This window comes from Amblyomma americanum, chromosome 6 (genome assembly GCF_052857255.1).
Source record: "Amblyomma americanum isolate KBUSLIRL-KWMA chromosome 6, ASM5285725v1, whole genome shotgun sequence".
NCBI classification, from domain to species: domain Eukaryota; kingdom Metazoa; phylum Arthropoda; class Arachnida; order Ixodida; family Ixodidae; genus Amblyomma; species Amblyomma americanum.
The window spans coordinates 199908673-199934546 of record NC_135502.1 but is presented as its reverse complement, the minus strand read 5'-3'; the positions used below and the strand labels follow the sequence as shown (position 1 = coordinate 199934546).

Genomic DNA, 25874 nt, shown 5'->3' with positions numbered 1-25874 from the left:
TTGGTCAAACAGTAAAACTGCATTCAGTTAGCAGCAGACCCACTAAACTGATGTCAATTCCTCCAGCTCTGCACTTAAGTGAAACAAGTGCAAGGCCCTATCATACAGGGTTTGCCTCGTGCCACCCACTTTCCGCCGTCACTGCTCCGTCCGCTGCCAGCGCCGGAATTGCGCAAGCAGACAAGTGGCAGGCAGAGACTAACACTGCTTGTCCAGCATGTTCTTTGCTACCACTGGTTGTGTCCCGTGTCGTAGAAAAGCCAGTGTCGGTCTTGAGTGAATATCCTCTATAGAAGAAAATTAATAAAAATTAATCTGAAAAGGAAATTGGGTTTGGGTGGGAATTAGGATTGAGAGTCGGGCATGCTACCCATAAGCCATGAAGGCTCATTGGTTCAAGCTGAATACGGCAGAGAATGCGTTGAAGTCTTTGACTTAGTTCAAAAGTGTCCTAGAGACATGCACTTATACATACATGTGAAATTACAAGTACGCTTATCAGGAATTGGGCAACCGAGTAGGTGATGTGAACAGGACCCAATAACTCTTGAAGGCAAAGCTTAATAATCCCCTAATTTTCGCAATGCTTTCCAACACAAACTGTTGTAGTGCCAACTGCTGTGATGCTACAAAAGCGAAAGCTTCCGGCACCAAGCTTGCCACAGAGAGGCGCCGATCACGCGTGGGCACTGGAAGTTATGTCAGCCGTGCTTAATCGTTGCAACCACAGACTTTCCTGTAATGGTGGTTTGTGTTTTATCGGCATGAAACTTTATGGTCGAACAAAATTCCAATGCTACACTTGCTGACAGATAGTTGACGCAGAAACTTTGTTATATCAAGGTCAACTGTTGTGACACGTTCATTACATGGAGATCACAAATACACATGCTTCAATGGGGGTGGCATTAGTGAGTGAAGCACAGTACCATAAAGAAATTTGCTACATGGAGGTTTGTTACATCCAGGTTTTACAGTATTTTTTTCTAGCTCTGTATACAGATTTTGATGTGCAGCTGATATCCTGAATAAAAGTTGTGGAGTTAAAAAAAAAAGTCGCGTGGAAAGATCTGACAGACCTCTTCCAGGAAGGCCAGCAATGCGTCCCTGTCCTGGCTGGAGTGGGTGAAGAAGCCCGAGACAATCTTGCGCAGGACCTTGTCATTGAGCCGCTTGCGAGTGGGCATCAGTGCTCGCAAAATGCGCAGGATGAAGCGGGGCTCCTTGCTGTTGACAGCCTTCTCAATGTGCCGCGCATGCTCCTTGATGTCTGCACACAATTGTTGGAGATGCTCGTTGAAGAGGCAGCATGCTATGCTGCAAACAGGCTATGAGGAAGGGTCATCTCCTGGGAACCCTTCCTTGGCTACATCTGAGCCACATTGGCACCACAGCCTGTGCACCCCTGACCAAACATCTACGTTGCCAGGACAGAACGCCAGTTCGCCCGCAAGGTCCACACTGCATGCACCACCGCTCTGGGAGCCTGTGCCAACTCTTCGGAGCAGTGCTCATTCTCGGAAGCCTCCTGATCATTATACCCCATAGAGCTTGTGCAAAACAGTTGGGGGGGGGGGATAAAGTGTCATATGTGATTGCATTACGAGCGACTGGAATGTAGTGTCGCGTGATCGACTGTGACATGTGATGATGCAATGCTGAGGGGGCGCTGCTCTCTTGCTAAAAAGGCGAGCGAGCAGATCGCTCGGTGTTAGTCTTCTTCTGTACGGCCCAGCATGCCAAATAAACATGCTGCTTAGTCATTCTGCCTCCGCTTCGCTCACCGCAGCTACAACAGCATAGTGGACAGCTCCAGATTAATTTCGACCACCTGGGGTTCTTCGACATGCACCAACAACGCATAGCACACGTGTTTCTGCATTTCACCTCCACTGAAATGGCTGCCATGGCTGGAATTCCGTCCCACGGCCTTGGGCTCAGACATTAAGCCGACTGCAGTGGGGGAAGACATCTTGCTAAACCATATGGAGCTTAAAGGAGCACAGATGCAAAGTTTCTGTAGTTTCCTCTTGTCTGCTTTACAGAGTACCTTCCAAGCGCGTACGGTCTTAGCATAGCAACTGGATTACATTACATTTACTGCATGGAAGTTGTGTGGCTACAGGGTCGGTGATGATGAACTCTCAGAAACAATAAATTAATATGGGCAGTTTTGTTTCTACTGTACTGAGCAGACAGGATGCAACGAAGCTGCCAACTGCCAAAGCCCATACTCCCTTTCATACACCAGGTACACCACTGTGAAAAGGAACTGGCCAGCATGAACAAATAAATGGAGGCATGTTACTTCGCGCTTGTTTTGTGGCCGAGTGGCGCAAGGCACTAGAAAGCGTCAGCGTGTCATCGCAAGAAGAGCGCATTCACTCAACCCCATGACGAATATAACGTGTAATAAGCCTGCAGGCAAAGCATTTACTATCTTTCTCTCACCACAAGAAACGCACTCTTTTTTGCAAGAATGCCGGCTTTGACAGCGTTGCAGCTGATGTACGAGACTGAGCATACTTCATACGTCACACTGTATACCACAGGCACTTGCACGTCAAATTCAAATTAAATTTAAACGCGTAACTAAACAGGTAGGTCCGCACCTCAAGTTGTAAACAACGTGCAAGAACAGCCCATCAACGCATGCATGACCAGGCAAAAGGTGCTCTAACCTTCAATAGTGAGCGTGTCAGGGTCCGCCTTGGCTGCTTCGGCCTCGTTGCTTGCAGCAGCAGGACTGTCTACATTTTTCATCTCCACGTCTGGCTGCTCGGCAACCATCCTGACCTGGCGACAATTGCCACTGTCTCTCTCCAGGCGCGCTTCTTTACCAAGGTCGTCGAACCGCGCAAACGATGCAGAATCGGGCAGCTGACGAAGCAATTATTAAGAGTGGCATTTTATTAAGAATTCATGCAGGCTGGCTGAAGTGAGGGCTGACAATCTGTCAAGCAAAAATAATGAAATAAAAAAAGAGAAACTTCACCTTGCAGCCGGGACAAACTAAACGAAATCATTTTTAGGCGACAAGATACTCGACCAAAGCAGAAACAGAACAACTCGAAGTGTAGAAAGGTGGACAGGAACAGGTAAGCGCCTAAAAAAATGCTATTTAAATGAAAGCGAAGCACAGATATCAACCAATGCGCTCTTCGCTAGCTGGCAATTTAAACATCACAGAGCAAACACAGAAAAAGAAAACAGGTAAGGAGTTGAACACAAGCATGCACAGGAGCACGTTGGAATCGCGGGACACTCATTTCATGCAGAAAAATACCGGTAACAACAAAAGTTCAACATACAGGCTTGAACGCGCGTACCACCACCGGCGGAAATCCTTAGTAATGATGGCCGCCACAACATTTGTACCGCAGCCTAAACTAAGGTGTAAAAAATAGTTATTGAAAACTTTGTGATACATATGGGCATCAAATATAAAATACAAAAAAATATCTTTTTTTTGTTTTTAAATTAAACGCGCTTATTTTCATTTCATTATAGTTCAGAGTTTGCAGTAGTAAGCCAACATGGCAGACGGCAAAGGTGGATCGTTTACCAAGGTCGTCCAAAAACACGCAGGACGTGCGAAAGAAAGAGTAAGTCTTCATTATTTCCCTCGGCATACAAGACTGCACACCTATCCTTGCGGCTGGATCATTTTTACTTAAAATCGGGTGCCATTTCTTGCCATTAATGATCACCGTACTACTCGCAATCGTAGGACCTATTGCTGCTTTCCGCACGGCCGCCGCGCCTACGGGCGCCAAGTTTAGTTTTGCGCCGTGGATTTCTTCACTGTGTAGCGTGGATTGACCTCCTAACAGCGACAGATTGTCTCCGGTAACCTGTCGAGCGAGTGTGCTTAGCCGTTTCGCGTGGAACCGGAGACGGTGTCTGTTCGGGCACTGCACTGGTTCGGGAGAAGTTTCCGCAACGCGTCGCGGGAACGCCTCCTTTGGGGGAGCTTTATAACGTTGCCCGATATGCGCGTTGTGTTTGAGGCGTACTGCGACTGCAGGTGCGGGCTCTTGCCCACAGCGTCGCAGTGCGATCGGACCCACCCGTCACCGGTTGCGGAAAAAAAGGGGCCGCAGATCGTGAATTGGGTTACGCGGCGCATCTCCTGGCTGCTCGTCGTGTTTACGTCGGGTGTCAGCGGCGCCTTTCCGACCCGTATAAGGGTGCGCGTAGGCTGAGCATGTATGTATTCATTCGAGCGAGACAAAACATGACGCCGCCTTCTGCGGGGCTGCCGCATATGCGCCGAAATCGCCCTTCTATTGGCGCCTGCCTCGTGCCATTTGTGGGCTCTCCGATCAGCAGCGATAGATGCGGCACTTCGTGGTTGCAGGTTTTGACGACGGCAGTGGTCCGCTCTGTTCCGTGTTCTAGCGTTGTTTCCGGCGGCAGTTGACCTGCCAGCGCGGACAGTGGTACTCTTTCGACGTGTGCCGTGTATGGAAGAAAAGGTAAAACGCCTCGCACTTTTCGCGTCCAACCTGCGAGCCGCGACGCGAGTTCGTTGCTGCTAGGGAGCCTAAATGCCACCGTCTGATCTGAAACGATGCCTGGCAGCAGTGTTGGCCCTGTCATGCCTCAGAAATGCTGCTTCCGCAAATGTATTTCGGTGTGGCCAGTTTGAGCCTGTGTTACAGAACGGTACTGACCGTTTTGAAAGGTGCCAAACATGTTTTATATCAGTGCTCTCATTCTAAGCATGCACAAAGTGGCCGGAAGTTTGGTTTTTAGGGAAAGAAAACGGCGCAGTGTCTGTCTAGCATATCGGCGGACACCTGAACCGCACCGTAGGAGAAGAGGTCAAGGAGGGAGTCAAGGAAGAAAGAGGTGCCGTAGTGGAGGGCTCCGGAATTTTTCGACCACCTGGGGATCTTTAACGTGCACTGACATCGCACAGCACACGGGCGCCTTAGCGTTTCGCCTCCATCGAAACGCAGCCGCCGCGGTCGGGTTCGAACCCGGGAACTCCGGATCAGTAGCCGAGTGCTTTAAGCACTAAGCCACCGCGGCTGGTTTTTGTGTTCTTCGCCGCAATCATTGTCAGTAGGTGACCGTAAGACGCCGCCTAGAGCTTGGAAAATGCCTCTAGTACGCTCTGTGCAGGGGTTAATGTTTTGGGGTAATTCCCAAAGGTGGGGTATATTTGTAATAAGGGAGTCATCAGCATCGATCCAAGTACAGCTACAAAGCTATCGGCTTTCGCAGAAACTTCACTGTTCAAGAATTCGTCCTGGGGCCGGATTACGGAACGATGAAATCGTAAACCTGCCACAAAGGGATTCATTAGACCCGCTACTATGGTCGATATGTCCGTGCCGACCAATAATAAGAGCGGGGCATTGCGATCGTTGCGTAATTCGGCCCCTGGTCCGGGGTTGAAGCAAGGGCGCGATAGCAGTATGTTGGGTCTACACAGCACACCTGTGAAAGAAACGATAAAAAAAGGATGTTTTCGCGACGCCGCGGTTTCGCACTATGTCAGGTTGAAGAGGATCGGTGATGGGAGGCCCACGCTGTAGGGGCTCCTTTTTGGGGCGTTTGCCCCTTTGTTCTTGAGTTGTATCCGAGTGTAGCAAACCGCATTTCTGCGCCTAGACCCGCCGCGGTGGCTCAGTGGTTAGGGCTACTGATCCGGCAGAGTTCCCGGGCCCCTCTTGGATGCGTGCCTGCAGGACAAGTAGATATTGTCAACATAAGGCAGGATAATGTAAGGGCTGAACCCTTCCCTTAAAACGCGGTTCAGGTGTCCGCCTATATGTGCGACAGATACTGCGCCATTTCCTTTCCCCAAAAACCAAACCAATGCAACATGAAGGAATAGGATCAGACAGTTTCAGTTGTGCGACCGGAAAAGCTTTGCGTACTCAACGGGCGCACGTTACGGAGGGACGAAAATTGGCTTTGAGGAACTGATAGGCGTAGTAACTTCTAGGCGGATGCCTCAGCCGCACCGTGATGGAAAGAGGCGCCGTAGTGGAGGGTTGTGGAATATATTCCACCACCCGGGGATCGTTATCGCTCGCTGGCATCGCACAGCACACGGGGCGCCTTTTGCGTTCCGGCTGCATCGTGCTGGGATCGAAACCCCGTGCCGAGCACTCGAGCGCCACTGCGGCAGGGTGATCCAAGAATGGACCGACTTTTATTTGCAGCTGCTCGCGAATGTAGACTGTGACTTGCACATGCTTTGTGGGGAATAGCATGACGGTGGCTCAGTGGTTAGGGCTACTCATCCGGAGTATACCCGTGTTCGAACCCGACCGCGGCGGCCGCGCTTCGATGGAGGCGAAACGCAAAGGCGCCCCTGTGCAGTGCGATGTCAGTGCACGTTTAAGATCCCCAGGTGGTCGAAATTATTCCGGAGCCCTACACTATGGCTACCTCTTTCTTCTCCCAGTGCCTCTTATTTTATCCCTTACGGCGCAGTTCAGGTGTCTGCCGAGATGTGAGACAGGTACTGCGTCATTTCCTTTCCCCCAAAACCAATTTTCGTGGCATGCATACGTTTGACGTGCTTTAGCCATGGATCAACAGCGACGTCCGCCCTGTGCCCGGCCAAATCTTTTTACTGGCGTGATGTTTGGACCCTTAATTGCACCTTGTGAAGGGCTAAAGCGCTGGCATATTCATGTTGTAGTTTGGTGCGTCTGGTGGCATTGGTGTTTCTTTTTTTTTCGTCACATTATCCTTGAGTGCACATGCCAGGTTGAATAATAATTACAAATCATCATCGTCTGCAGCTACGAAGAGCCAAAACAAGCGGCACCCGCAGCAATAGTTCTGTTTCATCTCGATTTCTCCTCTGTGTAGCCTACCTCTCCTCCCATGCTGCACAAGTCGTTTATCAATGAGCAAGCGCGATTGCGCCACCAGAACCATTGTTATGTATCCCCTTGTGTTGGCTGTTCGTAGCCGCGGGTGATGAAGATTACGAATAATTTTGATTTCGTGAGGCTGTCACTCCACTCAAGCATAATATGAACAAAAAAAAATGGATGTCCAAATGCCACCATACGCGCCAAATTATAAAAAGAATATGCCAGCGGTTTAGCCGAGAGAAGCTTTTACAAGGTGCAATTAGGGATACAAAAATTATGCCAGCTAAAGATTTGGCCGGTTGTACCTTTTTGAGAACCGACTGGGTACGTCGGACCTATCTTTAGACGCTTGTCATTTCCGAGCGATAGTGAAAATATGGTAGTGAATTAAATATCCACACTGTGGAGACACTTGTTTCCTCGCCTAAATATGCTGTACTCATCCATGGACGATCTGCTGAATGGCGGCAGTGTTGGGTGAGAAAGCGAGCAACCTGCAGCCAAGTTGAGGGCGTCGAGGCAGCTCGGCTCGTCCATTCCCGGCCCCGTCGCCCGTTAGACGCTGCTCGTCGTAGTACGGGCAGCAGCTATTGCGTCTTTCAAAACAGAAGGGAGTGTTTGTGCTCTCCGTTTTGAACATGCACCGTAGCAGCTCGAAGTGTGCCCACAGTCCGAGAGACGGCGACAGTCTCCGCTGCCAGCCGGTAATGTGTTGTCAGGAGAGGGCTTCAACGTAGTTAGTTCGCCGCTTCTTTCTGGCGTGTGCACGCAGCCGTGCTTCTCGCCCTCTCTCCTCCAGCTGGCCGTCCTTCCATTGGCCACAAATTGCGCAGCGTTCCTCCGAACTGTGCCGAGCTTAGCCGAGTTACTCCGACAAGACAGGATTCTCGCTCGCGGTTGGTACGTCTGGCCACAACTGGGCCTTCACGGCAGCCCGCCACTTCGGCAGCGGCCCAGGGCGTCAACGCGCGACTTTAGCCGAGTCCAGTAGACGCATTCATTGCTGGGGAAAGTCTATAGCCCAACCATTTCTTCTGTCCCCGCCACTGTATACTCGTGGTGTAAGGCGGACAAAGGCTCCGTGATGACCGTTTGGAATTGAACGTATCTGTCTTCACGTCAGCGCACTTTGCTTGCGACAAAGGCGGCACCTGTACTCGTGATCTCTTGCTCCATCCTCGGTGAATGTGCTCTCTTTTCCTTATAGCCCTGCAGTGTATCGGTGCATTTTATTTCATTTATAAAGTACCGCGAGCAGGGTGCACGGGCATACAAGTTTGTGAAATCACAAAGCCACTAATGGCAGTAGCTGGCTGAACCTGAACAAGTGTTGGAGTTGGCTTATTGCAATCTCTTATGTGTGCGAGAAAAAAGAAACGCGAAAACTTGTGACTGTTTTAGCAAATACGAGGTTGGTGATGCTGAATTTGACTTCGGGATAGCGGCATTGAATACATATAAGGAGGCGTCCAGGCCAAGTTTATCATTTGTATGAGAAGAAAATTGGTTACCCAAACTTTCTTCTCAGGAGTTGAACATTAATTTCCTTGAAAGTAGCGGGGGTCTGTAAGCCTCTGTGCCTAACTGCCCCTCTCTCTATCCTTGGGCCATTTTTAAGTAAAACTTCTTTTTTGGGCTAGTTGGTGCATTTTGAACCAAGGAAAAGGAGCAGCTTAAAAGCATATGCAACCACACAAGAAGAAAGGACAAGACACATTTTTAAGTTGGTCTGATCTCGTCGGCGCCCCTGAAAAGAGCCATGCACGAGTGGCTGCAAGGGGAGCCCTTCACATCTTCCGGCCGTGGCGAGGTTTCCGGAGAAGGGCTTCCTCTGCAGTGCCACTGACCCCCCCCCCACCCCCCCGATGCGTTGGCACCGCCTTGTGGGCTTCTTTCAGCCGGGGTGTGCCCATAAACGTATTTCGAAAGGGCTTAAACCTAATTTGGGGACAGCGCAGCGGACGAACTAACGCCTTGTCTAAATGAAGAACAGGAAACGGCCGTGGGCAGGGCATGCAATGCGACGGCAACCCTCAACGTTACGCGGTAACGCGTAACCTAAGGCAAGCATTGTTCACTCATTTCTGTGATGCCTCTTTTCCTTTTGCCGTTTTCTTGTTACTGTTATTCGTGTCTTGTTTCGTTCTTCGATCCACTTTTCAAGTGCAGCTATGTTCCTTTTCTCGCTGTTTAACCTTTCCCGCTCTGATTTATTTTCTATTTTGTACTGTTTCATGCTCTATTTTTGCTTTTCTGTAACCCACTCTCCTCTACAATGCTTCGGCGATTGAGGGTGTGGGTTCAGTAATAAATGAATTAATAAACGGAGTGGGTTCAGTGCCGAGCCAGAGTATATATCGGGGGCGGGGGGGCAGTAACCTAGGTTGGCCGCACTTGAGACAGGTCAGCTGCCTCTTGAGCAGCGCGAAAAAAAAAAACAGCAAGCCACACCAGCGCTGACTGTCAACTTAATTTTTTTTTTTGGGGGGGGGGGGGGGAGGGGGTGTGGCGGCCTTTTATAAGCTACGGCCGGTCCCGAGGGGAGCGCGCGCCCAGTTTGAGACCGGCCGTGTACAAGCGAACAGGCCGGAATCGATTGTGGTCCTTTCTTGGCGCATTCTGTAAGTGGGCAACATTTCGGATGGACACCGGTCAGCGATGTGCGAAGCCTGTGCGCACGAAACGCGCTCAGCGATTCACCAGCCTCCCCTGGCCTAGAGGTCATCTCCTGCTGACATCTGTCGGCAGACCAGAGTGAAGAGTACAGCGACCACAGTGGTCACTGGAGAACCGCTTGCAGGCTTCTCCGCCGTATGTCTAATAGTTGTTGCGTTGTGTGGAGGCAGGCTGAAATGTGCCGGCCACGACATGGTGGACTGAACTCGACAGTTGCAGCACGGATCCTCATGATAGACCCGCGAGTCGCGAAGGGCATGCGACCAACTCGCGCGCTTGCGAGAGTCTGCTTTGGCCGCGTCTCCCGATCTAAATTAAGTGCTATTCCCGTACTACGACGACCAGGGCGAAGAGGAGGATGTCGTGGCGGTTTTGGTGCGCAGCTCTGCCGTACAAGCGTCATGATCGATGCGCGCTTCTCAGGGCCAGCCTGTATTCCGGCGTCAGAAAAATGCGCTAATATTGTTTGTTCGCGTTCATACCAAGCCCTGGGCTGAAAGTGTGTTTTTAGGATCGTTGGCCTGTACTAGGCTGCTGGTACAAGTGATAACTACGATTCAAGCACATTTCTTTTCGGCTGCCCAGAGTGGCTCGCCTGGCGTCTGCTAGATCCGCTGCTGAAGGCGTCGCGCATATCATTATTAATGCAAAAGCATTACTAGGCTGTGTCGACAAGGTCGTGTCTGCAGCAGTTGTGAGAAACTTTTAGAGGTAGCGCCGAACGAATGGCTGTAATCGAAAAAGGATGATGTGAGGTTGATGTCGAAAGAGGAATTATGTCGATAAGGTGATAGTTAATTAATTAGAGCCGAAAATGTCAAAAAGTGGGCGGAGCCAGGGCAACGTGTGGCGCCAAGTTTGAGAAACCGGTCGGAGCGAACGCGTGGCCCCAAGTTTGAAAACTCAAAATGGGCTGTTGATGGAACTTAATTAAGTGAGACAATTAGTTATTGTAATTGGGAAAATGGATGAATTTACATCAGTGCTTAATCGAGTAAATGTGAGGAGAAGGGACAAGCAAAGCAAAGAGGGGCGAGGAGTTAAGAGAGGCAAAGAGAAGCGAGGAGGCATCAATGCTTCGCATTCGTCCAATGCAGGTTACCGTAGTGACCTCAAACTTCTTTTTTATTATGAGACGAGGCTCACAGTTGAAGGGTAACGAGAGTAGCACCTTTATTACAGCGCCAGCCAGTTCCGAGGCGCCCTGGCTCAGCTGCGGCATCGATGTGAAACGGTTAGGCTTAGCGACGACTACGGCAGTCAGAGAGCAGCGCAGCTCGTTTTCCGGCGCGCCCACGGCCGGCGTCATTGCCGAAAGCTCGACTGGCTCGCACGCTGATTGGTTCAGCGGTTTGCGACTCGCAGTCGCAATGCTCGAATATCGAGCAGCGAGCGACTGGCCTGCGACTTTCGCTTTTCGGCCAAAACAGACGCACAACCTCTGCGACTCGCAAGTGTGAATGGGCCCTAAGTATTGCATATTCTGGCTATGTTGACAGAAGCAAAAAAAAAAAAAAAAAATTGTGGTCGTACCCGTGCTACGCTTCCATGCATGCGCTCTGTTCAATGCGAAAGCATTATACGCCTCATCGGCAACGAAACCCGGCGTCGGAGTTGACCGAAAAAAAGTGGGCGCGAAAAATCGGTGTGACGGCATTTATTGAATAGTTACTGGCGTCGTATGTATTGATTTCCTCCTAGAACGATGTATGCAGACGCCCAATGGCCTTTAGCTGAAATGCCTGTGGGGTGAGGGCGCTAACCCTGCAGGTCTGTCGAGGAAAATATAGCGGTATCTTACCGGTGCCCGCCTGTGGAGAAGTGTTTAGGGTCAGCTAGCGAGCTGTGTAGACGCAGTGAGCTGAGTGGGTCAGGAAATGACGTCATCAAGAAAAGAAATGGGGTTGGGCAGGGCACGTAATGCGATGGTCGTTATGGGTATGCATTTCGAGAGAAGGAAAGCAGGGCTGTTGGAATTGAGCCCCCTGTTTTGGATCCGCCCTAAAGGAAGGTGACTGGCTGTGCTTCCAGGCCTTCATTTGTCGTCGCAGTTGAAAACGATGGCGGCCACTTCCCCCCCGAGTGATGTTGTTACCGGCGGCCCGTGCCTTGCTCCGGGCTCTTTTACCGAGGCCATTTGTTTCCCACCACTGTTTATTTTGCTCTAAAGGGGCCGACACGGAAACGGGAAAAGAACCAGCCGACTCCCCCTCCCGGTGAAAAGTGAGAGAAGGCTGTTGTCAGCTGCGCACTCTGCTACGCTTCTGGTCCCTTCCTGAAAGCGATTTCTTTTTCTTTGGAATGGTGCGCAAGACGATCGCGAAATGGAATTCATCCGCGCGATCTAAATAATTTCCAATAGAATTTCTTCTCGTGCTGTTCCGGTTTCAGGGACCGAACATCGGCTGTGACGTCATAGACGCATAGACGAGCTGAGTGCACGTGAATCGTGCAAAAACTACGATGTGATCGTTGCTTGCCGATTTTTTTATGGTTCCATCATTGCCAGGCTGGCTTGGGAGTTGGTACGAATAAAATGAGCAAAGCAGCGACCATGCTGCTGTTTTTCAAATCGACAGTGACCGTTTAAACCGAAATAGCGTGAGCAAAAAAAAAAAATATTCAGTTGTAGGTTTCTTACCGCTTGTTCGCGCACGTTGCTCTATGTCCATGTTTTCTCATTCAAAATGCATCTGGCGTGTCTCCTTCTTTAGTCTCTTCCAGCACTACCTGTGCAGAGTGCAACACTGCACACGCGTCTCACCGGACGACGACAAAAAAAAAAAAACGAGTAGACGCGATAACGTATTCTCCTCCCTTTTCATTCCGTTTTTCCTTCTCATTTCGCACCTGTTATGGACTCACAATGAGATTACCGGTCACGGTTGTCCATTACAGTCTCAGTCGCCGATCACATTAGCAATCACTGTCGTTACACACTGCACCACATACTACGTCACTACGTACTCGTACGCATACAGACCATTTGTTTAAGTAATGAGGCACCGTAACAGCGCCTTTTCAGTAAGCGCAATTTATGACGCCTAATTAGCATATTTACTTTTGGTTTATTTTTTGTAAATATGTATAGCATCGGTACACAACCCAAGCACACGTTACTATAAGTCGTACACACCGCAACGCGTTCTCTATAGGCGCTCCTCTAACACGCTTGATCCAACGACCCTTCGTGGCCTATGCGTTGCTTGCCCCCTTGGCACGCTGAGGGCCTGGGTTCGAACCTCTGCTGGCTGGACAAGCGGTGAATTACCAAAACGTGCTAAGGCTACAAAAACAAAGTACAAAACAACTAAGAAATATGAAGTTGTGCGATGAAACTTTTGGAATTTTTCTCCGACTGGCGCAGGGCGACGGCTGACGCCGGGTTTTCAGCAGAATGACGTTGTCGCGTCAAAACTGTCTTTGACAGAATGCAAGGGGCTGGCTGTGCACGTTGGAGATCCCCCCAGGTGGTCCAAGTTATTTCTGAGCTCTTTTCCCTTGCGCGGCGGCAAGGAGGGTACACGGGGTGGTCGCCGCATCGCGGTCCCCACGATCAGCCATCATGGTTGGATTTTAGGCAACAGCTAGGGCAAAATAATAAATGCAAACATTAACTGTCTAATCCGTCCGACCCCACGCGGGAATGCTGTTCAGTGTTTTCATCTCACGCATAAGGAAGGTTCTCACTATGCACTTGTAAGCACCCTGCGAGGAATGTCTGCCATAACATTCCTAAACAAACCAAGGAAAAGCTATTCGTCCACCCACTACCCAAAAACGTACATCCAACCCACAACAGGGAAAGACGCGAAGCACGCGCCAAAGCCCTGTATAAACAAAATGGAGGTCGCTTAAGCTTCGCCTTTAAGAGTGGAACGCGACAGCGTGTTGCAGCACTGCCAGGGAGTCCACGGAACGCCATCGCCCGTTCGGCGCGACGTCTTGCCCGTTAGACAAATCGCTCTGCTACGTACCGTGAAACGGACGCGCGGAGCGGCAAACCACGTAGAAGGAATTTTGCAAAGGGACAGATCCATTCAGATGATGATAGTGGAATTTCATAGCGCAAGGGCATCTGGCCAAAGAGTGCCAAGGCACAACGTATTTTCGTTTGCTCAAGGTGGGGTCAAAGACCCATTTCAAGCATTTCACCCTGAATAAGCCGAGCACCAGGCCAGGGGAAGTTTGTACTCATTGCATCACCGATGGGTACGCGGCGGCATTAGGGATCGAACCCCGCACCTCCCGCATGCGAGGCGGACGCTGAACCACTAGGGCACCGCTGCGATGCTGTTCCATTCTGCCACCTACAAAATTCCACTATCAAGCCCCCACGGCCCCAGACCAGTTCAACTAGTTTGGGTGCCAGCCCACGCAGGCAACCCCGGAAACGAGGAGGCGCACTCTATTGCTCGAGCGTACGTCAACCGAGCAGGCCAAACGTTCGAGAGGGATTGCCCGGGGGACAGACTAATTACCTACAATGAAATCACGCTACACTATAGAGTGGAACGGCTCGCATATCTGCCACCACATCACACCCTCGCGAAGGAACAATAAGCTATATGGAGACAACTCGAGTCCAGAACGTTTCCTTCACCGGCCCATCTGGCACTAATACACCTGGGTCAATACAAGCAACACACATACTATTCATATTCCGAGACCTCCAACCGCCTTCTCGCTGGAACCTCACAGACCTAGAAGGTTGGGAGATCGCGGTCTCTAGCTCGAAGCCGGCCTCACAGAAGTGGCTGGTGCAATGGGCGGAGAAGGTCGCCAGAAGTCATGGACTGATGGCCGCCAACTGCGATTAACAACCAAGCCAACCAAACCTCCCCTAACGCCTTCCCTTACTTGGTTAATAAAATTTTTACCTACCTACCTGCCTGCATGCCTGCACTTACCTACATACCTGCCCCCCACCCACCTACCCCCTTTCTCCCCCCCCCCCCCCCCCCCCTCTTTGAACCATCGTCACACTCGAAGAGAACGAACGCGAGGAAGGCACAGCAGAAATACATCACAAAAAAAAAAGGATAGAAAGCAGAGTCCTGTTCATGAAGGCGAAACGAATAGTCGCCGGTATTCTTTGCGATGTGGAGAATTCCGCTACGGGCATCTCTTCTTTCACTCCCACATTCCCTTACGGCGTGGTTCGGGTGTCCTCACCGAGATATGCGAGGCGGTTGCTGCGCCATTTCCTTTCCTCAAAAACCTGAAGCGTGTGCAAGGTTTCTCTTTGGCCATCTCGTGGGCATATTCTCTCCTAAGGTGTCCTTTATAGAAGTCCTTGCTTTCCTTGTGTACGAAATGAGGGCCACTCTAGCAGCGCCATCGCACTGATTGCAAAGTACACGTTGCCTGAGTTTCTGCAACATGCGTACCAGTTACAATCTTTTCTTTTGCTTCTGTGCGCACGCGGCAGTGGTAGTGGCCCAATCGGAGATAGTCGTGCGGACGGACGATAGAGAGAGGTCGAAAGCGTAGCCGTCTAATGCATTCCTGCATACAAAAACTGGTTGTGGAAACGAAGGCCAGTCCACCGCAGTTGCTTGGCCTTGTTACCGCTCCTCGGCCGCCATAAGCGGTGCACGCGCAGAAGTCGCTCGACATTCCTCGCTGCGAGTGGCCATTTCCGCGTTGCGCATTGCTTTCGGTCCTGCCTTTGAAGAGAAGTCGGTGGTTATGCATGGCTGCACTGCATGGCGTGTTTACAGAAACTGTCAGAGGGCTGGATAAAAGGTAACGGTTAATGATATACGATGTGCCGATGACTCTGCTCTGCCGAGTAACCTAAAAATTAATGTCACGAAAAATAGAGCAATGTTCTCGGAAAGGAGTAGCAGTTGGCGGCGAAGCACTGCAAGCGGTAAGGGAATCCGCCTACTTGGCAAGTACCATGGATGGCCGCTTTCTAGCACTGCGCACCGGTGGGGCACAGGCTAACGGAAATGCTGCTGTTGAAATTGAGCATCAATAGTTGAGTAGGGCGCCCTTCCAAGCGTTAGTGTCGGGGAGAGGAAATTCAGCAGAGCCAGTTGGTGGAGTACGAATACGGATGCTCTGCGCGCCATCGTGAGTGAGCAACACGAACAAAAAAAGTCAGAATGCCGGATCGCACACCAGAGCACGGCGTTGCATATCGCATTACCCCATAAGCAGTATTGCATCATGATGGTGGGCAAGAGAGCACGCATCGTCCCTAACCCGACACGGCATATGGGGCGCGACGCTGCAGGCTATAATTTCAAATAAGATTTCAGTTGTTAGTGCGCCCTCGTCTGTTTGTCCCTTCGTTGCATTTTAAAATCGAACGTAGCTACGGAAAGCAGGACGTTCAGTTGGGTGAGTTGGTATATATGCATCTTTTGTAAAACAGCTTGAACAACGTCGGACAAGAACAAGAAGGACATGGGACAAGCGCTGACTCTCAACTAAGGTTTTGTTAGCAACACCTGGGGCTTATAAAGGGAGAAACATACGCAGAGTACATCACATGATACTCTAAAAGAGATAAAAAATGAGGCAGAGAAGTACGCGACGCTCAAAGGCCACCAAGAAAAGCTATCTCTTTGTTATTAAGAGTGAGTGACGGTTTGCTGACACACTTTGGCTCTTGATTCATATAATATCATTCCATTATTTCTCGCGTGGTTTGATCACAGTGCGTGTACAGCACCTTTGTGCTACGCCACATGCCTGTGCATTTCTTCTTCTTTTTCATTATTTCACACTTTTAACAGTGGCTCACCAAATATGAAAGTTCATTGTTGTTTTCTAGATTATTTCTGTGCTCTTGCAACCTATTGTTTAAGCACCGTCCTGTCTGTCCAATGTACCGGGCTCCGCAGCAGAGTGGAACCTGGTACACAACCCCTTTGCGACAAGCGACGATCTTGTCTCTGTGCGCGGTGCCACAACCTTTCGTTTTTTCCGACGGTTCCCTCTCCCTTTGGATCGCCGGACATAACTGCTTTTGTTTGATGGCAGCTGATATAGCTACATTAACTTCATACCGACTTGCCCCATTTTTCAGCCCATGGGTGATGCGATGGAGGTAAGGAAGAACAGCAACTTTTTTCTTCGTTTTCTTTTTGGTTGTCACGAGTCTTCTGGGTGTCTTGCTGTTTGACCCACTTGAGCAAGCGAGAGCAGGCCTCTTTTATCGTGCAACTTGAGTACCCGGCAAGCCTAATCCTGGAGAGCTGAGACTGGAAACTGTCGCTGAGAGCATGGTGACATGATTTTGTCATAACGGAGGCAGGAACTGACAATGCCGTTTTTCAGAATTTTTGAATGACTTGAATGGGAACTAAGGAGCGGTTTGGTTGATCTCCAGGATTAGGCTTGCCGGGCACCCAAGTTGCACGATAACAGAGGCCTGCTCTCGTTTGCTCAAGTGGGTGAAACCGCAGGGCACCCAGAAGAGGCGTGAAAACCAAAAAGAAAAAAGTTGCTGTTCTTCCTTACCTCCATCGCATCACCCATGGGCTGAAAAATGTGGCAAGTCGGTATGAAGTTAATGTAGCTATATCAGCTGCCATCAAACAAAAGCAGTTATGTCCGGCGATCCAAAGGGAGAGGGCCGCGGCGGTCGAGTTTCGATGGAGGCGAAATTCTAGAGGCCCGTGTACTGTGCGATGTCAGTGCACGTTAAAGAACCCAAGGTGGTCGAAATTTCCGGAGCCCTTCACTACGGCGTCTCTCATAGCCTGAGTTGCTTTGGGACGTTAAACCCCTATAAACCAAACCAACCAAACCAAAGGGAGAGGGAACCGTCGGAAAAACGAAAGGTTGTGGCACCGCGCACAGAGACAAGATCGTCGCTTGTCGCAAAGGGGTTGTGTACCAGATTCCACTCTGCTGCGGAGCCCGGTACATTGGACAGACAGGACGGTGCTTAAACAATAGGTTGCAAGAGCACAAAAATAATCTGGACAACAACAATGAACTTTCTTACTTGATGAGCCACTGTAAAAAGTGTGAAGTAATGAAAAAGAGGAAAAAACGCACAGCCATGTGGCGTAGCACAAAGGCGCTGCACACGTACTGTGATCAAACCACGCGAGAAATAATGGACGCATTTTATATCAGTCAAGAGACAAAGTGTGTCAGCAAACCGTCAGTCACTCTCAATGACAAAGAGATAGCTTTTCTTGGTGGCCTTTGAGCGTCACGTGCTTCTCTGCCTCATGTTTTATCTCTTTTAGCGTATCATGTGATGTACTCTGCGTATGTTTCTCCCTTTATAAGCAACAGGTGTTGCTAATAAAACCTTAGTTGAGAGTAAGCGCTCGTCCCCTATCCTTCTGGTTTTTGTCCGACGTTGTTCGCGCTGTTTTACAAAATAGGGTACGGAAAGGAAAATAACCGAGGTAAAATTTAGAGGCAGGGGGGGGGGGGGGTGGACATGTGTTAAGGTAAGGCACATTGGAGATATTCCGGTTGACTTAGTTGATGGGCATTATAGAGCCGCAGAAAGCAAACAAGACAGACGCGCTGACTTTCAACTCTCGTTTTGGTGTTAATAGAAGACCTGTGTGAAAACGCCGATGCTGTACACCACAAAGCTAAGAAAGCCGCTGATGCCGTGACAGTGAGGCTTAAGTGCTGGATCTCCTTATCATTAACAGAAAAAAATGGCGCCAAATCGGACAACACGCAGCAAGAAAGACTGGACAGGTGCAACTTGCAACTGTTTATTCACAGCGTGAGCGAGTGAATGTAAGAAGGTACATGCTCGGCTAGACGGTCATTAATACAGCGAATGATCGTCTAGCCGAACATAACCGAGACTTAAGGTATGGCACGTGGTCGCATTTACCTCATCATTGTAAAGTCTGCGCTAAAGAAGAGAGAAGCATTTGTGCGGCAAGGCTGAAGGACTCTAGTATCTTAAAGAGGAGTAAGGATAAGATAGCCCGTGAACTGGTCGAGGCTTTCCTGATCAGTGAAAAGGGTAGTGATTGTATAAGCACCCCTTCAATCACCATGTATAAGAATGAAAGTGCTTTTTAGAAAGAATGAGGTGAGACATGCATGTGCTGCTGTTTCTTCCTGAAACGCATTGCCTTGTGCGCATGAGTTTGTTCTCCTTACCCTCTTGATGGGCCTTCTTACATTCACTCGCTCACGCTGTGAATAAGCAGTTGCAAGTCGCGCCTGTGCAGTCTTTCTTGCTTGGTGTTGTCCGATTTGGCGCCATTTTTTCCCGGTTGATATGCACCAACTACCCCCCCCCCCCCCCCCCCCCCCCCCCCGACATGTTCTACTGGTTATCATTCACTGGAACAGACTGATGGGTGGTGAAGGGCTGCTCGTTACTGTGGATACCTTGTGCGGTTACTGGTCTTTATACGCTCATCTGACGAGCAACGACAGCTTGGAGGTGGACACCCTTTAGCGTGGTTCGTACAATGGAGTGGGCACAGTCAGCTGCAGAACGTGTTGTTGGTGCTCCTTGCTGACGTAGGCAAGCACAGCACCGGTATATGTGCTAATTTGTTGTGCAATTGCCTTTTGGTAGACTGCCACAAGGAGACATCGTGGTGCTGCGAGGCAGACAAAAGAGTTAACACAAAATGAACAAAAACAAACGCACTAACTTAGTAAAAGGACATGATTGCTGATTCGATATGGAAACCACGTACCGCGGAAGCTTTTGTCGGGTACTGAGGGGCTTTAGGATCAGGCGACTCGAGGATGTGCGACGGTGCTGGTGGGACATGGCGCTGCGCGATAAAAAAATCGAGGCTCAATGGTTTACGAATCCTAGAATGGATGGCTCCTCCGTTGTCGCCCAGCAGTGGCAAAAGGGGTGCCGTTTTATATATATATGTCCTCCGGCAGTTTTCCTACACCAGCGTCTGGCTGAAAATAACCGAACCGCGGCCGGCAGAAGCGAGTAGTAATTCCGCGCCGTGCTCGTCTTGCGGAGAGGGGCCGGCTTCCGTCTCTCCCGGGGGCAGGGAGTCGCTGGGAATAAATAAAAATATTGCGGGGCGGTACGACCGCTCCGTTATGCGAGATTCATCGACAGCTGTTTGCAGCGGTGCACGCCACATTGTTCATTGTTGTCTGTCTTCTCTGCGCGAGAGGTATGCTGCCACTCGTGACGTCACTGCGTTCCACCGGTCAGTGTTGCGTCATGTCTTTGTCGTCCGCGTCTTTAAATATTTTCCCATTTTTCGCCGCTGGGAAATTCCTCCCTGCTTAAAGCAACGCCGACTTGAGCCGCTCTCTGTCATCCGTGCGTGCTGGCCAATGAGACCAACCATTTCAGAGCGCCACGGTCCTCTTCAAATCATCGTTGCTCCAGCAGCCGCCTGTTGTTGGCAGCACTGGAAGCTTTTCATTGAACAAATGGCGCGCAAGGGTCCAAGAGTGACAGTCGGCTTTCCAGCCTTCCACAAAACGACCAGCGGCGCCTCGGTTGTGAAAGGAAGCTTGTTCCGCTTGTCGTTGCCTAGAAAAGCCGAGACCGTCAACTGTCGCTGCCAATCGACCCGCTTGCCAGTGTGGCTACCCGCACTTCGCGACTGGCCAATGCTGCTGCTTGGAAGGCGCCAAGCTGCACAGGTTGATTTGAAAAATGGACGTTTCACCTCCTGCGACAGGGCAGACCTGCAGAGCAACTTCGAGAAAAGTAGCCTGCGATGGCGGCCACGAGGGCTGCTGTCGCGTAAAGGGACACTGAGGACAGTTCTTTGTGGACGCTGGTCCTGTGGCAAAAGGTGCGCTTAAAATCCACCCGATTGACAGCCTAGCCTCATGTTTGCAGAAACGTCCGGCCTGTGTAGCTGATTAAGAGCAGCACTGACAGTAACGTCTTTATGGTCAGAACACGATCTGTGGGCCAACTTGTGTTTTCCCCTTTAAGATGTCCCTCGCTGAGGGTGCCCAAAGCACCCTGTCATTATAGCGCGCAACATTTAGACAAGGACGAAGACGAGGCATCACCACACTCACTTCAGCTGGTTATTTCAGGAGGGAACAGCATAGCCGGGGAAGCACAACAGAACAGTATGCGACTTCATAAAAACGAGGTTTCATAAAAGAGCCAGAAAGGGCGTTAAAACGTTAAAAAAGTCTGATGAGAATTTAAACATACAAGGCCAAAAGTGGCGAATAAAAAGCTAAAAGGTGAAATCGAAGAACCGGAAGCCTTTACAAACTTTACTCAAATGACATGTGGCTCAGATAAAATAACGTTTTGTTAGATAACAAGAATTAATTTTCAACAGTGCTAGACAACAGGACCAGACATAAGACCGAAACACGGCTAAACACGGTTTTGTTAGAGCTATTCAGGCTGTGTTAGCACAGTCTTCTCCTAGTCTCAAGTGTCAAATCTTCTTCCTTGTCTAAACGTCGGTCTGCGTTGTATTCCCAGCTGTCATGTGTTACCAACTAGCCCAATCAGCCGCGCTGAAAATGCGAATCCGGTCATTGCCTTTCAGCGACAGTCGTTTTCAGAGTCTTCTTTGCATAGCTATACTCCGTTCTGGATATCAGCATTGTGAAGTAACAAATGTGCCACGTCGTGAACGCGGAGCCACTGTCAGCAGGCATTTCCGTACCTGAAAGCACGCGCTATACTTGGTTCATATCGAGGAGAAATACCGCGCAAACATGGCATGGACACGAGGCAGAGAAACCTCAGGTGCAAACTGCCAACTCTGCTCAGGAAGCGACAACGCAGCCTATCCAAGGAAGCACCCCGAGCACACAACCACCTTTGTCACTCACGCCTAAGCAGATAACACACCGCTTTCTCAAAAGAAAAGAAACTAGCACACGGGCAAACAAAATCACAGTGAAATAAAGTCCAAGCTGTGAGGCCAGATAAATGAAGGAAATCATATATGACACCGGTAGGAACTTCATCTGCAAAAAACAAGAACGAATGCATCGACAAAGTATGCATATTTTTTTAGTGTAAACACGACAGGACATAGAAAGAAACAGACAAACACGGGCGCCCGTGTTCGTTTCTTTCTCTGTCTAGTCGTGCTTGCGCTTAAGACATGCATTCTTTGTCAGAAAGCCAACTAGTCCAACATATCTCTTTTTGAATGCATCGAGATGGCACAATGCAAAATAACGAATAACCAAAGTAAAGGCAGAATATGAGGGAAGAAATTCGATATGTTTATATAGATAGCAGGTTAGAAAACAGCAGTAATCAGCATACAGGCGAAAGTTATGATTATGGATTTTTATGGCGCAAGGGCATCTATGGCCAAACAGCACCATGGCACAAGGCATTTTTCGACTTCTCCAGGTGGGGTCGAAGACCCATTTTCCAAGAACTTCACCATAAATAAGCTGAGCACCAGCACCAGACCCATTGTATCATCGGTGGGTACCCGGCAGAACTGGGGATCGAACCCACACCTCCCGCATGCGAGGCGGATGCTCACTACGCTGCGGTGCATAGAGGCGAAAGTGAAGGAATTAAACAAGATACGGCAATGTAGGTCGCGGAACAGCAAGGAAGAATCAAACATGTTAGAGGAGATGGGGGAATACAATACCTACGTGGCAGTTACCAGGGTAGAGGCGAAGTGGAGTAAAACGTGTGATATGTCAGTGTAGGTGGCGAAACAAAAAGCAACAATCTTTTGTAGAAGAGAAGGTGAGGAAGTAAAGCGTCATATGACAGTGTAAATGGCAGAACATAAAGTAACAACCAACCATAGTAGAGGTGAAGGTGAGGGATTAAAACGTGATAAAATAACGTATATGGCGGCGTAGAAAACAGCAGTCGACCAGAGAGATAGAGAGAAATAACATTTATTAGCACCCGTCAAAAGGATGGTGGGTATCCGAGGCGCCGCTCGGTCCCAGCCATGTCCTCCCCCTCAGCCGTCGACCGGATCTCTTGGATCTCAGCAGCGGCAAGGGCGAGACGGATGACTTCACGTTGTTTAGTTTCGTCCTCGTTGTGAAGCAGTGCCTCCCAGGACTCATCTGTTCGGTCAAGTTGTCCAAAGCTCGGACATGTCCATACCATATGGATCATGTCCGCAATGCCGTCGCAACGTTTGCACCTGGGGCTGAAAATCTCATGGTGCCACTTGCTATAACGCTGAGGGTTAGGGAATACTCCGGTTCGGAGCTTGCGCCACACAACCTCTTCGTTTTTGGTTAGCTGCTTACTTACGCGATTTCCTTATAAACAGAACGGCATCTATAAGCATGGGGGTAACACAATGACGGGTATTCGACTGGGCAACAAGGGCACCCCGCAGGGATCGGTGTTGTTCCCGACCCTGTTTAATATCGCCATGCTTGGCCTCCCCGCACAACTGGACGAAATTCCGGGGCTGAACCATACGTTGTACGCGGATGACCTGACTCTGTGGATGTGCAGGGGCAGTGAAAGCCAAATTGAACTGACGCTTCAAAGAGCTATAGATGTAACAGAAAAATACTTAGAACCAATCGGTCTCAGGTACTCGGCCGAGATATCGGAAGCGCTATTTCTCGAGCCCATGCGGTCGCCACAGCGTCGGCGCATAAAGCAGGACGGACCGTATAACGCGGGAATCACACTCAGGGTCAACGGTAACGTAATTCCAGCGGTGGAAAGCATTAGGGTTCTAGGGTTACGAATTCAGGCGAACGGCAGGAACTCGGAAACGATTCAGAGACTAGAGGCTAGCACCAGTCAAACTTGCCGACTCCTAAAACGAATCGCTAACAAACATGCGGGTATGAAAGAAGCTAACCTCCTTATGGTAGTGCAATCTTTTATAATCAGCAGGATAATCTACGTGGCACCTTATTTGCGGCTTTACCAGGCGGAAAAGAACAAACTCGATGTTCTAATCCGTAAAGGGATAAAAACAGCACTAGGTTTACCACCCTGTGCGCCAACAAACAAGATTTTGAGTCTAGGGGTTTCGAATACCCTCGAAGAGCTCATTGAGGCTGCAAGGACCTCGCAATATCAGAGACTTTGCGCAGTCGTACTGGCCGCAGCATTCTGGAGAAGCTGGGGCACGAGCCTCGAGCGTGCTCTAGACGTTCGGACCCGGTTCCTAGACAGACAGGTTAGGGACAAATTAAAGATACCCCCACTCCCCAAAAACATCCATCCCATCTACCATGAGAGCCGGAGGAAGGAAAGAGCAGTAGCGTTGCAAGCCCGCTTTCAGGGTAGACAGGATGTCTTGTATACGGATGCCACACAATGCGCAAACAGTACGGGGCGCATTTCTTTAGCCACTAGGGAAAACGGAGGCCCGGTAGCGTGCTGCAGCACCAGACACTCGACAGTAACGGAGGCGGAAGAGTTGGCCATTGCGCTGGCTTTAACTCAACAACGGGTTAAAATTGTCGGGAGTGACTCTAAATCAGCTATTAGAAACTTTGACGCGGGCTGCATTTCAGATTCAGCAGCACGAGTGTTGGCCAGCAGTCCACCACCGGCAGAACAGGTAGCGCTCACTTAAAAACCCGCGCACCAAGGGTTGAGGGGAAACGAGAAAGCGCACGCACTGGCCCGAGGATTAGCTACTTTCCGGGATCCCAGTGGCGTCTTGTGCACAACCCCGTCCCCCTCGCGCGATGAGGAGCTCCTTCAGTTCGATGACGATCTTAACACGTATCAGGAAATCCTAAACCATTACAAATTAGGCCGAGCAGTACTTCCAAAAGCAAGTATGCAGTCGACCAGGATAGAAGCGAGGTGAAATAAAAATTGGAAGAGACAAGTACTTAAGCTCCACCTGAAGTACGATGCCATAGCTTAATGGGTTAATTCCCATGTGTGTAAGTCATTTTCTACTTCGCATTCTAGATCCCTGGGAGACCTCATACCCCTTTTGGCAAGGTGGAGGGGTTAATCGATGCGCCACTGCCCTTCAGTGGCAGGTTCTTACAGCAGTGGGCCCTGTGCGGCGCATGTTTCTCTTCTGGAGCGGCCGATAGTTAATTTAACAGCCACCTGCCACGGTGCTTCCCCAGAAGGCTTGACGACCACAAACGGGACGTAAGGAATAATAATCACACGACGAACGCCATTGCCCGGCAGGTGCAAGAGCATACTCATACGATTGACTGGGACCATGCCACTGTCATCGCGAGGAAAAGGAACGTGTCATCTCGTCGGCTCATGGAATCTAATCATCCAATCGACTCGACACCAGCTACCATGAACCTGATGCAAGGAACCGTGCCACCCATTTACGCACGCTCTCTACGCCTCGTGTTGCGTTTATAAGTCGCGACGATTTCTTGTCCCGCTCAGTGGTCAAGGATCCCGTACGAGGTTCCGGAATGTCTGGAACTTCATGACTTGGTCACTGACCGCATTCCTTTTTCCTTTCATCCAATGCCTGAGCAGACGAATTTTCGTCGAACCATTGATTATGTTAACCAGGGTTGAGGCGAAGGTGAGGGAGTGACTTTTTGACAGTGTAGATGGCGAAATGGAAAGCATCAAGGAGTAACGTCTGAGCAAGTGTGGTAGTGAAACTTGATATGACAACGCAAATGGCACAACAGAAAACAGCAATGAGCCAGGGTAGTGGCGAAGGTGAGATAGTGAGACTTTTTGACAGTGTAGATGACGAAATGGAAAGCATCAAGCAGTTACTTCTGAGCAAGTGTGGCTATGAACTTCTGAGCAAGTGTGGCTATGAAACTTGATATGACAACGCAAATGGCACCGTAGAAAACAGCAATCAAGCATGGTAGTGGCGAAGTTGAGGGAGCGAGGATGGCGAAATGGAAAGCATCAACCAGCAACATTTGAGCAAGTGTCGCAATAAAACTTGGTATGACAACGCAAATGGTACAAGACAAAACAGGAATCAACCAGGGTTCAGGCGAAGGTGACGAAAACGTGATATGAGCGTGTAGGTGGTGTAATGGAAAGCAGCAAGAAACCACGTCAGAGGTGAAGGTGAGGAAGTAAAACGTGATGTGACGGCGTACATGCCGTAATTGAAAGCAACAAGCAACCACGTCAGAGGTGAAGGTGAAGAAGTAAAACGTGATATGACAGGCGTATATGACGGCGTTTCACAGCCGTCTTACAGATTACGTTCTTGCAATACAAGCCTTCAGTGCTTCTCAGATAGGGTTTCGTCGGGGGTGCTCGATTTGGACGGCACATTTAAATTTGGAAAGCAGAATTAGGGTTGCAATGGAGAAGAAAGAGGTCGCGGCTTTAGTGACTTTGGTTGTCGCTAAAGCATATGACAGCGTGGAGCATTCAGTACTATTGAACAAGCTTGACGAAATTCAGCCGCCTTTTCACATTCTTGCATGGGTGCAGGGATTCCTAAAAAATAGACGTTTCTTCTGTTCTGACGGTTCCTTTACTTCCGAAACTTT

General features: G+C 49.8%; 2 protein-coding genes across 8 annotated transcripts in view; one reads left to right on the top strand and one right to left on the bottom strand.

The window, feature by feature from the left end:
* Rpn3 (regulatory particle non-ATPase 3) overlaps positions 1 to 3403 on the bottom strand; it is a 57473-nt gene extending 54070 nt beyond the window's left edge. The window contains exons 1-3 of one of the 2 annotated variants that reach the window (XM_077628328.1): positions 3312 to 3403; positions 2682 to 2880; positions 1080 to 1270 (exon numbers count right to left, since the gene is read on the bottom strand). In XM_077628328.1, coding sequence (XP_077484454.1) covers positions 1080 to 1270; positions 2682 to 2790 — 300 coding nt within the window. In that variant the 5' untranslated portion in view covers positions 2791 to 2880; positions 3312 to 3403. Of the gene's footprint in view, positions 1 to 1079; positions 1271 to 2681; positions 2954 to 3311 lie in introns of both variants that reach the window. The other variant, XM_077628329.1, reaches the window with a different exon arrangement.
* Positions 3404 to 3519: 116 nt separating this feature from the next.
* The window catches only part of Amph (amphiphysin), a 229947-nt gene continuing 207592 nt past the window's right edge, over positions 3520 to 25874 (top strand). For all 6 annotated transcript variants that reach the window (XM_077628326.1, XM_077628325.1, XM_077628324.1 and 3 more), the window contains exon 1: positions 3520 to 3605. In XM_077628326.1, the coding sequence (XP_077484452.1) occupies positions 3537 to 3605 (69 nt within the window). In that variant the 5' untranslated portion in view covers positions 3520 to 3536. The remainder of the gene's footprint in view (positions 3606 to 25874) is intronic.